The sequence below is a fragment of the Capricornis sumatraensis genome, chromosome 13 (assembly GCF_032405125.1).
Source record: "Capricornis sumatraensis isolate serow.1 chromosome 13, serow.2, whole genome shotgun sequence".
NCBI classification, from domain to species: domain Eukaryota; kingdom Metazoa; phylum Chordata; class Mammalia; order Artiodactyla; family Bovidae; genus Capricornis; species Capricornis sumatraensis.
The window spans coordinates 3,522,885-3,539,005 of record NC_091081.1 but is presented as its reverse complement, the minus strand read 5'-3'; the positions used below and the strand labels follow the sequence as shown (position 1 = coordinate 3,539,005).

The 16,121-nt window shown below is 42.5% G+C and overlaps 1 protein-coding gene across 1 annotated transcript in view; it reads left to right on the top strand.

The window, feature by feature from the left end:
* Positions 1–16,121, top strand: part of IMPG1 (interphotoreceptor matrix proteoglycan 1) — a 155,133-nt gene that overhangs the window by 22,921 nt on the left and 116,091 nt on the right. Inside the window, exon 2 of the mRNA XM_068985494.1 lies at positions 15,696–15,929. Within this exon, the coding sequence (XP_068841595.1) occupies positions 15,696–15,929 (234 nt within the window). The remainder of the gene's footprint in view (positions 1–15,695; positions 15,930–16,121) is intronic.

Below are 16,121 nucleotides of genomic sequence, written 5' to 3'. Positions count from 1 at the left end.
ACTCACCCTTCTGTTGGATTGAGAACATAATGTACATGCATTACAGTCCAATGTATAGTCAATATTCATATATTTGCATATGTTCACCCTAAGCTTGAAAGAAGGTTTATTTTTATAATGTTCCATCTATGTCCATTGATTAAGTTTACTTATGTTCTCAATCCTCTATTGATTTTTAATCTGCCAGCTCTATCCATTACCAAGAAAGATCTCTTAAAATCTACCTATTATTATTGCTGATTTTACATTCTTTACTGTTCTTTAAACTTTTGCTTTATAAATTTCCAGGTTATATTATTTAGTATATAAAATTATAATTTGCTACCTCTTTCTGATGACTTTTAAACTTTTATCATTATGTTGTGACTATATTCATCTTTGTAAAGCTTTCTGCCAAGGAGGGAACTTTGTCCATGGGTGTGCTGGAACTGGCCCACACTGATTTTCGGGCACTAATTGTTCACATCTCTCTGAGTTCTATGGCTTGAAATTAGTCATGGAGGAGTACACATATTTTATAACACATAAAAACTGGCAAATGCTACAAATCAGGCCTTCTCAACCAGCCCCAAGGCCTGGGGAGTTACCAACAGGCCTCTGATCTAATATGATATTAATATAGCTAAACCAAATTTCCTTTGATTACTGTTTGCATAATGTAACTTTTTTCATCCTTCTAATTTCAACTTCCCCGTATCTTTTTTTAAAATGTGCCTGTTAAAAGTATATAGTGGGCTTCTTTTTTTTAAATGCAGTCTGACCATCTATGTCTTTTAACAGAATCTTTTTTGTCCTTTTATGCTTAATGTGTCCCAAATATTGCATGGGACACACTTATACTAAAAAAAATAACAATTACATAGCTGTTTATTGGAAATTCAAGTTTGACTGGTGTCATATTTTATTTGCTAAATCAGGCAATCCTATTCCTAGCCTTAAACTTCAAAATAGAATAACAGCCAACAATATGTCAGGCCTTCTGCAATATCCTGACATCTAGTTTCTCATTTGATCTTCAAAACAAAACAGAACTATATAGCATGCAAACATTAAAACAAAACTATGGTGGGATTATAGTTCTACCTTTTGTAGGTTAGAAAGTTAAAGCATGTAAAGATTATCTGCCCAAGTTCAGGAAACAACTTAGGAAAGCAGAGCTATCTTACTGCAACTTCAGCCCCCCAGGCACTCAAACTGCAGTTCACCTTTCTTCTCTACAAGAACAGTGATAGGTTCTTAAGCATAAGAAAGGTAGAGATGGATGGGACGGGGTGGTTGAAGGCAGATCCGAAAAGGAAGGTCTATGTGTATGCATACAGCTGATTCACTTCACTGTACAGCAGAAACTAACACAACATTATAAAGCAATTATACTCCAATTAAAAAATTTTTTAAATAAGAAAAAAAAATGGATTACACAACACAAATTTAAAAAAAAGAAAGAAAGACACAGATTTATAGCTGTTTAAACTGTTTAATCTGTCTCCAACTCTCCTTGAGTAGCTACAGTATCACTCTTTTGTGGCAAGAACACTATACATGCAAGACTCTTTACTCAGAACTCCCAATATACATGAGAGCTTACATGAGAGCACTAAAATTTAAAAGGAATTGTTTCATAGTTTGCAATATTAGAATCACAAGTAACAAAAAGATTCAGAAAACAAAGATGCTGGGCTAAATTAGAGATATTTCTGGTATGAGTATTTCAGGCATGGTTAGACTCTACTGAGATAAATATGCCCCAATAGATAGCAGCCCTAGGGACCACAGGGAGAAACACACCAGCACAGCTGGAACCAGAAGAAAGTGGGTATTTTGCACATGTCACTAATGTGTCCCCTAAGCAAATTTGTATTCCTGCCTGTGATATATTTCCTCAGTGCACTCCCAACTTCTGAAGTTAGCTTCTTCCTAATTTGGGGGGATTTTTTTTAATAGGCTCTTGGTAGTTCTTCACGATTTGCTGCTACTTGTCTTGTGAATGACCTTGTATGGTTTCAGCAAAATCCTTTGGTCTCTGTATCATTCAAACTTCTGTCCAGCCAGGCTAGAAAAATACTCCGAATACTGTCACATCCCATAAACATTTGTGAGATACAATTGCAACTCATCATGTACAGATCTCAGATTAATTTGTAAAATTCCATTCTGATTCTCTTATTCATAACCTGTGTGTTAGTTTAAGCTCCACATTCTGAAACCTATGGAGGTGGTGCCCTAGAAGTTTTCGTGATGGGTCAGTGACTGGGAAGAAGTAAGAGTTTGTGGTGGGGTTTAGCTACTAAATCGTGTCCAACTCTTGTGACCCCATGGATTGTAGCCTGCCAGGCTCCTCTACCCACAGGATTTTCCTGGCAAGAATCCAGGCAAAAATCCAGCCATTTCCTCCTCCAGGGGAATCTTCCTGACCTAGGGATCAATCCTGGTCTCCTGCATTGCAGGCAGATTCTTTACTGACTGACATACCAGGGAAGGTAGGAGAAGTTAATGGAAGAAAAAGATGATCGTTGTTCAGTCGCTCGGTTGCGTCCAACTCTTTGCGACCCCACAGACTGCAGCACGCTAGGCTTCCCTGTCCTTCACCATCTCCCAGAGCTTGCTCAAACTCATGTCCATTGAATCAGCGATGCCATCCAAACATCAGGTGACCAGGACAACATCCTCTGGCATCCCCTTCTCAAGTGGCTTAACAGGGTTAGTCCTATATGGATATGGAGAAAATACCTGTCTACCCAGGGTGATCTGAGGGGTAGCTAAACATCTAGCTTGGAGAAGGCAATGGCACCCCACTCCAGTACTCTTGCCTGGAAATTCCCATGGATGGAGGAGCCTTGTAGGCTACAGTCCATGAGGTCACTAAGAGTCGGACACGACTGAGCATCTTCACTTTCACTTTTCACTTTCATGCATTAGAGAAGGAAATGGCAACCCACTCCAGTGTTCTTGCCTGGAGAATCCCAGGGACGGGGGAGCCTGGTGGGCTGCCGTCTATGGGGTCGCACAGAGTCGGACACGACTGACTCAACTTAGCAGCAGCAAACATCTAGCTGGGGAAAACGCTGGTTTCTTTTTGTCAGCGCCTGAAAAGAAGCCTTAACCAGGCTGACCAGCAACTTCAACATAATTGTCCCCACCTCAGTTTCACATCCCGTTTACTTCAACCTGACCTCAGCACTAAACCAACTCCACTTACCATTTTCCAAGGAAATACACTTTACAGTTAATCACAGCTTATAGAAATACCCAACTCGTCTCACTTTCAAGACCAGCTTATTTGAGGGAGAAAGAATTTTGCTGACTTCGCTTGTGTATTCATATGAAATCGTTTACAATCCTTCACATTATCAACTTTTCTCCTGAAATGCTCAAGTAAATTTAGCACTGCAGGAAGAAGCTAAGTGCTGATCGCATGGCTTCTCTCGACCTCTGACACACTACTGCAACCCTTGAGAGCACTTGAGAGTTAAGGGCACCCCGTGGTGCTGAACTGTCGCAGAAACAGTGCCTGTGGACCCTGCAGGGGGCTGGGAATGGGCCTTGGTCAAGAGGCTCCGCTGTGAAGCGCTCCCTTGGCTTAGATGAAGGCAGCCTGAGCGATCTCCAAGCTACGCGGCGACAAGCACCTCAGTTGCGCTGCTCTGCTTTCTCAGGACCCAGAAAGCCAGTCTTTTCTTGAATGCTCCTTCCCCTCGAAACATCCCCCTCGAAGGGAGTGGGGAGCAAGCACCCGTTTCTGTTCAGGGTACAGTGCATTTTTATTTATTTAGCTTATTTTTTTACTGAAGTAGAGTTGATTTACAATGTTGTGTTAATTTCTGCTGTACAGTAAAGTGATTCATACATATATATATACTTTTACAAATTCTTTTTCATTATGATTTATAACAGATTATTGAATATAGTTCCCTGAACTATCCAGCAGGGATTCTGTTGTTCACTCCTCTCTTTTCTACTTCTCCCTTCAATTTCAGTTCTGTTTCTGCCCTGTTACCAAGCTGCATATGGCCTCAGCAAAATTTCCCAGCATCTCACCTATAGATTCTGTCCTTTCTCTTTTTTTTTTTTTCCCTCAGTTCAGTGAGATGGAAGAGGAGCTCAATACAGATGTATCCATATAAATATACAAGAGAACAGAAGATAGCAACTGTTGTTTCTTGTAATGGTTTTCCCAGGTCCTAATCCTTTCCTCCTGATGTAGCAAAAGCAGTGGCCAAACCTGGTTTTTGCATTGTGAAGAAAAATAATGCAACTGCTTTGATTCTTTGAGAGAAGGAACCCTCTCAAAGGAACTCCTCTTTCACCCTCAGCAGGGAAAAGTGGAGCTGAACAAGGCTAGCGCTGGAGGCAAGGAAAGCTCTGATGGCATCCAGGCTTCCAAAGCTTCAGAGAGGACAATGGTGTGGCATCCACCAGCTGCATCACTGATAATCACTGTGCATGCTGACTCTCAGGGGCTTCCCATGTGGTTCAGTTGGTAAAGAATACGCCTGCAATACAGGAAACTTGGGTTAGATCTCTGGGTCGGGAAGATCCTCTCAAGTAGGAAATGGCAACCCACTCCAGCGTTCTTGCCTGGAAAATTTCATTGACAGAGGATCCCGGTGAGCTACAGTCCATGGAGTCACAAAGAGTCACATACAACTGAACGACTGAGCACATGTTTATTCCCTTCATTTTCCCCTAAAAAAAAAATCACTGGAATTGCCCTTAATCCCTATGGTTCTTTTTTCTATCATTTACTCCAACACACTTGCACTGGGCTGTCACAGTGGAAGTTCATTAGGAACTACGTGTTAAATGGGAAAGCAGAAGGTAGGAGCTTTAGCGAGCCGTACTTGATCACGCAGAAGACAGTGTGCTTAAAATCCATGCTATTTTCTGGAACAGCATTGAAGGTGTTCAGTACCTCTGCGTAATTTTTGAGGCATGTTCAGGCATGTTAAGCATGACGTACGTTTAGTTGCCCTTAATCTTTGAAGAAAAACAATTTCAAGTGGGTAACTGAGCATTTCCTCTAATGGAACGGGAGGACTGGGATATAACAGATCACAAGCAAGCTGAGCGTTTGCAGAAAGGCCACAACTGCTTACTCTTTTTTGTTAAGGTCTGTCTGGAAAGCCCATGTGAAATTAAGTTATTATTTTTCAAGACTTCCAGTCATTGATTTGGTCCTGGCGTGCTATCTACTTTTCTCTCTGTGGAGTCCTGTTCTTCAAATGGAGATTTTTATTCTGTAGGATTCCAGTAACTTACATCTCCATTCCTGGTAATTCATTCATTAGGCATTGAAACGCTTTCCCTTAGGAAAATATAATGGGTTCACTAAGTGCTTTTACCAGCCCAGCCACTTACTCTCATAACAGTGATGCCACAAACACCCCATTCTCCTCTTCCTACAGTCTATTACTGTCACTGTGCATGTGCGGTAATCCTAGATTATAAACCTGCAAGGTTAGACGGTGAGAAAATATTTCTCCACAAAAGAGTGTCTGGTCTGAACAGGTTAGTAAAGATCCACGTGAATACATAACCTAGAGAGAAGCAGATTCAAGGGCACGGCTAAGCCCTGAAATGGAAAACTTGTAAGCAATCTGTGTGTGTGTGTGTGTGTGTGTGTGTGTGTGTGTGTGTGTGTGTCTACTAAATTGTGCCCAACTCTTTGTGACCTCCCCTCCATGGACTCTATCCTGCCAGGCTCTTCTGTCCATGGGGACTCTCCAGGCAAGAATACTGGAATAGGTTGCCATGCCTTCCTCCAAGGGATCTTCCCGACCCGAGGATCGAACCCACGTCTCCGGCAGGTCCTGCATTGATAGGCAGATTCTTTACCACTGAGCCACCTGGGAATCCTAAGCAATCTATGACCAGCAGCCAACTTTGGTACATGAAGAAAAAAAAATAAACTCTTCAGTGATGTGATAGGGAGATGGTTTCTGGGATGCCAGTCAGTATCAAAGAACCAACCTACAGCCTAGAGTGGAAAAGATACTTTTGACTAAAGGGCTAGCCTTCACATGAACTAGTGGGCATATATAGACGGTGCCCAGGCAATCTAATTTTGACATGATAAATGAAGGGTCAAAAGCCCAGGATTTCAGAGCAGCCTCTCCACCCCAGCCAGATTTGACTTTTTCTTTGGGTAATATAGTGTTGGAATTCAGCATTTGAATCTAATAGTTGTTTCATTGACTTCCCTTTCTGTACATTTAGACATTTCCAAATTTGTCTTTGCTACCCTGGGTGGTGCAATCTGGGTCAGCCCCAGGGCTGAGTGTCTCAGTTCAGTTCAGTTTACTCGCTCAGTGGCTCAGTCATGTCCGACTCTTTGTGACCCCATGGACCACAGCACGCCAGGCCTCCCTGTCCATCACCAACTTCTGGAGTCTACCCAAACTTATGTCCATTGAGTCGGTGATGCCATCCAACCATCTCATCCTCTGTCGTCCCCTTCTCTGCCTGCCCTCAATCTTTCCCAGCATCAGGGTCTTTTCCAATGAGTCAGCTCTTCACATAAGGTAGTCAAAGTACTGGAGTTTCAGCTTCAACATCAGTCCTTTCAACGAACACCCAGGACTGATCTCCTTTAGGATGGACTGGTTGGATCTCCTTGCAGTCCAAGGAACTCTCAAGAGTCTTCTCCAACACCACAGTTCAAAAGCATCAATTCTTCGGCACTCAGCTTTCTTTACAGTCCAACTCTCACATCCATACATGACTACTGGAAAAACCATAGCTTTGACTACACAGACTTTGTTGGCAAAGTAATGTCTCTGCTTTTTAAGATGCTGTCTAGGTTGGTCATAACTTCCCTTCCAAGGAGTAAGCATCTTTTAACTTCATGGCTGCAATCACCATCTGCAGTGATTTTGGAGCCAAATAAATAAATAAATAAAGTCAGCCACTGTGTCCACTGTTTCCCCGTCTATATGGCATTAAGTGATGGGACTGGATGTCATGATCTTAGTTTTCTGAATGTTGAGCTTTAAACCAACTTTTTCACTCTCCTCTTTCACTTTCATCAAGAGGCTCTTTAGTTCTTCTTTGCTTTCTGCCATAAGGGTGGTGTCATCTGCATATCTGAGGTTATTGATATTTCTCCCAGCAATCTTGATTCCAGCTTGCGCTTCATCCAGCCTAGCGTTTCTCATGATGTACTCTGCATAGAAGTTAAATAAGCAGGATGACAATATACAGCCTTGACGTACTCCTTTTCCTATCTGGAACCAGTCTGTTGTTCCGTGTCCAGTTTTAACTGTTGCTTCCTGACCTGCATACAGATTTCTCAAGAAGTAGATCAGGTGGTCTGGTATTCCCATCTCTTCCAGAATTTTCCACAGTTTATTGTGGTCACCACAGTCAAAGGCTTTGGCATAGTCAATAAAGCAGAAATCGATGTTTTTCTGGAACTTTCTTGCTTTTTCGATGATCCAGTGGATGTTGGCAGTTTGATCTCTGGTTCCTCTGCCTTTTCTAAAACCAGCCTGAACATCAGGAAGTTTACGGTTCACGTATTGCTAAAGCCTGGCTTGGAGAATTTTGAGGATTACTTTCCTAGCATGTGAGATGAGTGCAATTGTGTGGTAGTTTGATCATTCTTTGACATTGCCTTTCTTTGGGATTGGAATGAAAATTGACCTTTTCCAGTCCTGTGGCCACTGCTGAGTTTTCCACATGTGCTGGCATATTGAGTGCAGCACTTTCACAGCATCATCTTTTATGATTTGAAATAGCTCACCTGGAATTCCATCACCTCCACTAGCTTTGTTTGTAGTTATGCTTCCTAAGGCCCACTTGACTTCACATTCCAGGATGTCTGGCTCTAAAGAAACATAATTTAATCCCCAACTTAAAATTTCGGTGTCATGTCAACCACCTTCTTCAGTCTGCTGAAAGATGCCTCCTGTGGACTCGTGGTCCTCCTTCCCGCCACCTAAATATTTCCCATCTGGCAGGCCTTTCAGGAGTACCTCCCAGCTCAGTGGGAGTCCATCTCAGCATATAAAGTCTCAGCCCTTCCTCAAATGGTCTGCTTTTCTGCAAAATCACAACCCTCACCATCACCTCCATCAACAAATGTCAGTGCTCAACAGGTACAATCCCAAAGTCAAAGAACTGATTATTTCATTATCCAATGGGCAGCTTTCATTATATTTTGTGTTGCATAGCGACACCTTCTGGTACAGTAACTCAATAACATGTTGAATACAACGGGCTCTATGAGTATGTTAGGGCTTCTCTGATAGCTCAGCTGGTAAAGCACTCATCAGCAAAGCAGAAGGCCCCAGTTCGATCCCTGGGTCAGGAAGATCCCCTGGAGAAGAGATAGGCTACCCACTCCAGTATTCTTGGGCTTCTCTGCTATCTCAGGGAAGAATGTACCTGCAATGTGGGAGACTTGGGCTCCATCCCTGGGTTGGGAAGATCCCCTGGAGACGGGAATGGCTATCCACTCCAGTATTCTTGCCTGGAGAATTCCATGTCAGGCTACAGCGCATGGGGTCACAAAGAGTCAGACACAACTGAGCAATTTTTGCCTTCCCTTTTTCACTTATGAGCACATTGCAAACAAAAAATTTTTAAATAAAAATGTAAAAAGAAAGAAAGGGAAAAGAAGAGGGAAATGTCGATAGCTTTGCACGTGACATCACAGGAATCCTCCCTTATTCATGTGGAACCTTGCTTTTGTCAGGAAAGGAAGTAAAAACAGATCTTTCAAAGAGTTTTGCTGAAAGCACAAATAGAAAAATGGAGGGAAAGTGATATTAAGAAAGAATCTTCTAAGTAGAAGGAGAAAATAATAGAATGTCTACAGACTAAAAAGAATGATCCAGTAGAAAGAGAAAAAAATGATCCAGTAGGTGAACAAGGAGCATTTCTGGAAGAATGTCCTTGAGAGGTGAAAAGTCTGGGATCCAGAGCTTTAGTAAATGAACTGGCCTTGGACAGGAGCACAGACCAGTCATCAGACACAGAAGAGAAAGTGTATTTGAGGGCAGATGCAGCCAGTGAGCTGATGCAGTGCTAGAAATCCAAAAAGTTATCTTCTGGCTCCTCCTGCTCTCAAAAAAAAATGTGAAGCAAGGTCATCAGCTGAGACTGAGAATTGGCAAGAAGTGCGGGAAATCTGAGATAAGTTGTGCATAGTTCTCCAAGAGAGAGAAACTCAATGGACCAGAGAAATGTAGTGTGATATTATTTAAGGATCATAAATTTAAAGTGAGTCCTAATGGTTGTTTTTTTCCAGCCAAGTTCAGCTACAAGGGTGCAAGTGAGGAGAAGGCAAAGAGCAGGGTTTAACCCTGGCTATGGTTTTGCCTATCAAGTACAATAACTGGGGGGTAAGAGAGTAGAGGGCTTGTCCTCCTAAAGAGCCAGGCGATATTAATTTCCGTTCCTGTTACACTCATGTTTTTAATGACTCAGTTTCCTGTTGTTTGTTTACTCTTGGATAAATTGAAAGATTCTGGGGATGATGATTTTACTAAATTATAATTTGTGTATAAGCCATCTCCTTTCTGTTCTTTTGGTTTTCTTTCACAAAGGAATTTTTTGTTTGTCTTTTCACTTAGGATATTATCTTTAATAAGATGACTGTATCCAAAACCTCTGATATTCAACACTGGGGAAAGGAGTAGATGTTTCAAAGGAAGATTGCAATAGTGTATTTTGACAGGACATATAAAGCTATTTTTCATAGTCTAACGGTTTATAAAACAAATTAACTCATGCCCATACGTAAAAGACTCACTATTTCTATAGGAATTTTTCACTAGTTCTCTTAATGGCTATGTATTGCATATCTGTTGTGTACAAAACACTGTACTAGGCAACCACTGAGGTGACCTGGGGAGAGGATAGGATTATAACACACAGGAATTTGCAGTCTAAAAGTTCTAGGTATTTGCAAATCCAAAGGTATTTGCAGTCTAAAATCATTTGCTTCCAACAAATTATTGTGCAAGGCAGGGCAAAGCAAGCACTACACACAAGGTCCATGAGAGTTGTTCACCTAATTCACCTTTACCTACCACAGTGGGCCTGAAACCCAGTAGAAACCTAGTGAATACAGTAAATGTAAAAAAGATCTGAGCCAGGCTAGAGGGGCTGCAGGAACCAACACAGGAATTCTGCAAGTGAGATCTGAGAAAAGAGAGGAGAGCCGGGCCTTGAAGGAAAAACAGGACCCCAACAGAAAAAGGGGGAAGGAAAGAGCCCTTTTCTACGAAGACAAGCCTGAGATGTACAAGCAGCATGGAAGCGCAGGGATGCATGGGGCAGGCGCAGTCTAGTTGCGGACCGCGAGGCAGTACCGTGCAAGAGCGTCAGCAAGGAAGGGCGATAGCGGCGCGGAAACTCCGTCATCTATCTGATGAGTTTTTATTGAGCACTTAACACTGTGCCCAACACCGTAGCTCTTCTAATACCACAGAAACCCTGTAAGATAGCCACCAAGTCTCCATTTTACAGGTGAGAAAATTCAGACAAAGAGGTCAATTTTATACCTCTTATACAGCTGGTCACAGAGCCACGGCCACGGGCACGGCTTGTACTATTAATTAAAACATTTTGAATAGTGGAGGGACGTGGTTTGCGCTGCTGCTACATTTTTTCCTTCACAAATAATGGACATATTCAAGCTAAATTTAAAAGTTAAGCGCCATGAATATTAGCTGTTACTCCTCCCTGGCGGCTCAGCGGTAAAGAATCCGCCTGCGACGCAGGAGACACAGGTCTGATCCCTGGGTTGGGAAGATCCCCTGGAGAAGGGAATGGCCACCCACTCCAGTATCCTTGCCTGGGAAATCCCACGGACAGAGGAGCCTGGCGGGCTACAGTCCCTGGTTGCAAGAGTCCCGCACCATTTAGCAACTAAATCACCACCACCACCTCTGTACTTAGAAGCTCTGAATAGTCAAGTATATTAATTTCCACTTTTCTTTATTCAATGATATGACTATTTCCCAAAACTACTGGCTTATGGATTGTTTTCTTTATGATTAATCTACACTATAATATAGCTCAACTGCATTGATTGTTATCCAAATGCATATTTAATTAAATTTTTCTAATACTGTGAAAAATATAGAGCTTTTTTTTAATGAAATCACTTTGTCTTTCTCTTTGTAACTTTGAACTTTATCCAGAGACAGTTGTTGATGACAGCCAATTCATCATCATACAGGTTATACTTATGTTTTATCACTATCTTACAGAAATATTTTCTGCTTCAAAAAATTTTCCAATCTATTAAATGCACTCCCTTTTTATAGCAAGTCTTTCAACTCTCAATTCATTCTCATTAAACTTTTACCCCATACCTTCCAAATACGTATATAAACTAAAACTATCAACTCATAAAAATGTATCCAGAGAATCAGAGTTCAGTTCAACATCAACATTACAATTTATGCAACACTGGAGGACAGCATCTAATGTGAACTAATTATTTTACCCAAGAGTGCTTTCCTTAGCTGTAATAAATATCAGCTCTTTTTACTTCCTCTAAATTTGTAACATTCCGTGTTTCAATTCTTTACATATGTTTTGTTTTTATTTGAAATCCTTGGGAAAGAGACAAGCTTCAACCATGTAGCCTGTCTGGTAAATATTCTTGAAGCCAGGTAAACTTAAGCTTCTTTTCTCAAAAATCTTGCCCACATTTTCTCTAGAGATGACAGGGGATGGGGGCACCCTGCTCAAATGAGAGTATCATCATAGTGGGTCCCCTGTGGTTGGCTTCATGTGATCTGCAGAAACACAAAAGCCTGGGGAATCTGATACTTAGGTGACGCAAGAAAGCAAAGAAAGGTAAAGGATGTTTATCCTAAAGTAAAAAATTGCCTAATATAAAGAAACTACAAGGAACTGCTTGCAGAAGCATCTGTAACTTGGTCTTTGCTAGACCAGAGGGCAGAAGTAGAACTAACGTGTGGACGCTATTGGGAAAGAATTTTCAGCTCAAAGGAAAGAATTACCTAAGTAGACATTCAAAAATGGAACTCGGTGTTTCCTTGAGGAGGGAGGCAGCCGTTTGCAGAGTACCTGCATTAGGTCTCCTCCCACAAAGAGATCTGAAAAGCTAGGTGACTGTATTATTTATTTTCCAAGTAGGGACACATTTGAGAGTGAAAGGACAGCAGCAAGAAATCAGGAGACCCAAAGCCCACCAAGTCCCACACCCTCCTAGTTCACCTCATTGTTGACCACTAGCATCGTGGACTTACGGACACATGGAGGTTTGTGAAAGATCAGCCCTGGTAGGGAAAGGGTATAGCTCAGACCCCATGAGAATGCAGGGAAACAGGGAAATCTGTGACCTTCTCTTCTTTCCTTCTGTTCCCACTACTGATAAGATGAAGTCCAAAGTCATAGATCTAGCAGGATCTCTGTGAGCGAGCCTGGGTATCAGCAAAGTGTTAAGATCCAAAGGGATCTGATTGGGAAAAATTCCAGGATGGGGGCATTGTTCCCAGAGCCAGGATGGAAATGCTATTCCCAAACCAAGCCATTCAGATGGTTCTACCAGCGCATAGCAAGCAAGAACAGACCAACTCCAAAGGACCAAAGACTTTGGAGGTGGCTCAGGCGAGAGCAAGACCAGCCTAAGAGTAGGGCCCCACCCTGCAGTCAGGAGCTGTGGCAAGTACAGGGAGTGCAGGAGTGTGAGAACATGAGCTCCCCGAGTGGGGTCTGTGCTCACCACACCAGAGAGGCTTAGAATCATCCGATAACGCACATTTTTTTTTCTCTTCCGTTCTTCGTGGCGATTGAAATACGATTACAAAACTTTGTGAATGTTGAAAAGTTTATTAAAAATTAACATTCCTAAACTAAAATTCCCATCTTACCAACTGCAGTGGCCACTCGTGGCTGTGTATTCAGCTTCTAGAATCCCCCTCGGGCAGCTTTTGCCCTGACGTGGAATGGGCACCTTCCACTCTGCCGTGCAGCCCACCTGACAGAAGGAAGGCTGACCCCCACCTCTGGTTAGAAGGAGCCACTCAAGATCACCCCAGTTCCCTGCCTGGGGCCACTCAGCTCAAGCTAACAGCGCCAGCGTATCCCCATTGGCAGCAGGTATTCATCCAAGAACGTGGCGTGGACCAGCCAGTCTGTAGGGAAAGGCTATTTTTCAGCATGAACAGGGCAAGTGCATTTAATTTGGTGGAAGCTGGACTACAAATAAAGTCCCACGTGAGGGGATGGAGCAGAGAAAATGAGAGAGTAGTAGAAAGGCATTCAGGGTTTCACTGCACCAGGCAGTTCATACCTTTTAGCTTTCTTTCATATGCAGTAATAACTTACTTATTGTTTAAGCCAATGTGAACAGGGTTCTCCTGACTCTTCAGCTGAAGGTCTCCTTACAGATCCACAAAACAGTGGTTCCCAAACCTGTCCGCATCTTGGAATCACCTGGAGACCTTCAGAAGCTGCTGATCCCTGTGTTCCAATCAGAGATTTCACTCCATTGCTCTGGTGCATGCCTGGGTGAGCAGACGAGTCTCTAAGAATGGGTCACTCCCCACGACTGGCAGTGTCCTCTGAGCCTCCTCAATATGACAGAGAATGTGTTCCTACCCGGACTCTGTCAGCCCACCCACCCCACCCCTAGTGAAGGAGGGGTTTGTATGCTTTGCGGCAAGGTTTGAGTTTCTCTGCAGCTACATGCTTCCATTTCTGCTTGATCCCCTCATCTGGACCATATTTCAGAAGCTAAGGGGTGGAGTGCCTTCTTTAGTAAAATGACAGCATCAGTCTTTGTAATCCACGTGCTGGTGGTCTTCAGGAGCTGGAGTAAGTGGTCCCAGGTCATCAGTAATTCATCTCTTAAACAGTAGACTGGCTAAAAGGAAGGAGGTGGAACGGGAGGGGAGGAATGGAGATGTGACCACACTGTTAACATGCTCTGACAGCTCTGGACCCCAGAACCCAACTGGGTGGTAAACGGAAATATAAAATAGTATCTGCTTCATCTGTATAGTGGGGTTTCCCCAGTGGCTCAAAGAATCTGCCTGCAGTGCAGGAGGTATGGGGGACATGGGTTTAATCCCTGGGTTGGGAAGATCCCCTGGAGAAGGGTATGGCAACCCGCTCCAGTATTCTTGCCTGGAGAATCCCGTGGACAGAGGAGCCCGGTGGACTGTCGTCCATAGGATCGCAAAGAGCCTGAAAGAGTGAAGTGACTTAGCATGCATACACATCCATACAGTAGAGCTTTTGTGACAGTGATAGGAAATAATACATATGGAAGAAAACTCAAAATAAAATAGTGCTCTGTGAATGTAAGGTATTTTTATGAGAGGCCCACAAAGTTACAAATGAAATCCTGACCTCACCCCACCAGACACCGCGGTGGGGCCCAGATGAATGGCTCCGGGAGTTTAATCGTCTGCCAACACCCTCTCTTTGGCCTGTCCGCCACCCCTTCTCTCATCATCTTTCATAAAATATCAAGTGTGCTCTGTGAATGAAATTCTAACGCCTCAAATCACTTTCAGCCACACTGCCACCCCCAGAGCCCTGCCCACACAGAAATCCTAGGGCTGCCACTAATGGGCAGGGAGGTTGTTTGGTTGCATTTTTTTCCCCTCGGTTTTTAGAAGCACTCCACTTCCTCATCAAGAGCACACCTCTGGGTACCACAATGCTATGTCATTCCCTACTTGAATTATAATGTCTATCAAAAGAGGCATCTCTCGGGAGGCTTGAGTGCTAAGTGGGGAGTGATTTTTAGAGAGATGTGTGGGAAATCGTTTCAATATTTGGCAGTTCCTAAAGGCAAGATGATTCGAGACTTTTTTTAAAAAATACACTTGATCGGCTCATTCTGCTATTCCCTGATTTCTGAAAATGCTTTATCACTGGAATTTGACATTTGCATTAAAATAAAACTTCCATAAGCCACAGGATCAGTTTTTAGTTTTCTCTGTTCATTTATCATATGCTTCACCTATAACACACGAATGTATATGTTCACCAGGAAATCAATCTTTTTTTAAATCGAAAAAGATTTTTTTAAATCATTAATTTACAGTGCTTCAGGTATATAGCAAAGTGATCCCGTTATGCACATATATATATTCTTTTTCAGATTTTTTTCCATTATAGGTTATTATAAGATATTAAATGTAGCTCCCTATGTTATATAGTGGGCTTCCCTGGTGGCTCAAATAGTAAAGAATCCACCTACAATGCAGGAGACCTGAGTTCGATCCCTGAGTTGGGAAGATTCCCCTGGAGGAGGGCATGACAACCCGCTCCAGTGTTCCTGCCTGGAGAATTCCCATGGACAAAGGAGCCTGGCAGGCTACAGTCCATAGGGTCGCAAAGAGTCAGACATGCCTGAGTGACTAAGCACATGTTATATAGTAGGCCTTGTTGTTTACCTATTTTATATGTAGTAGTGTGTGTCTGTTAATCCCAGGTTCCCTATTTATCCCTCCCCCTCCTTTCCCCTTTGGTAACCATAAACTTGTTTCCTATGTCTGTGAGTCTGTTTCTATTTTGTAAATAAATTCATCTGTTTCATCTTCTTAGATTCCACACACAAGCAGTATCATATGCTGTTTGTCTCTGGCTTACCTCACTCAGTATGATAATATCTAGGTCCATCCATGTTGGTGCAAATAGCGCTTTTTTTTTTTTTTTAATGGCTAAGTGCTATTACCAGGAAATCAATCTTTCTTTTACAGATCTCTCCATTAAAATATACGGTTCTGAAATTAAAGACATAGATAATGCCCCAAGAACTGAAGCAACCAAAAATACCGCAAAAACGTACAAAGTGTCAACCATGAGACGAATATTCGATTTGGCAAAGCATCGAACCAAAAGATCAGCATTTTTCCCAACTGGGGTTAAAGTCTGTCCACAGGAATCCATGGAACAGATTTTAGCCAGTCTTCAAGCTTATTATAGATTGAGAGGTAAGGAAAGAGATGTAGCCTGTTCAGACTTCCCCTCTTTTTGTCTCTTCTCTTTCATCCATACTTAGGTTGTCTTCAGCCCAGGACTTCCAGTTTCTGCTTCAGTCACAAGAGTTATACAAAATAGCCAACTGAACTGAGAGTTGTGACTAATAAACCTTTGAAACTATGGTAGATCTGTGTTTGTATGTC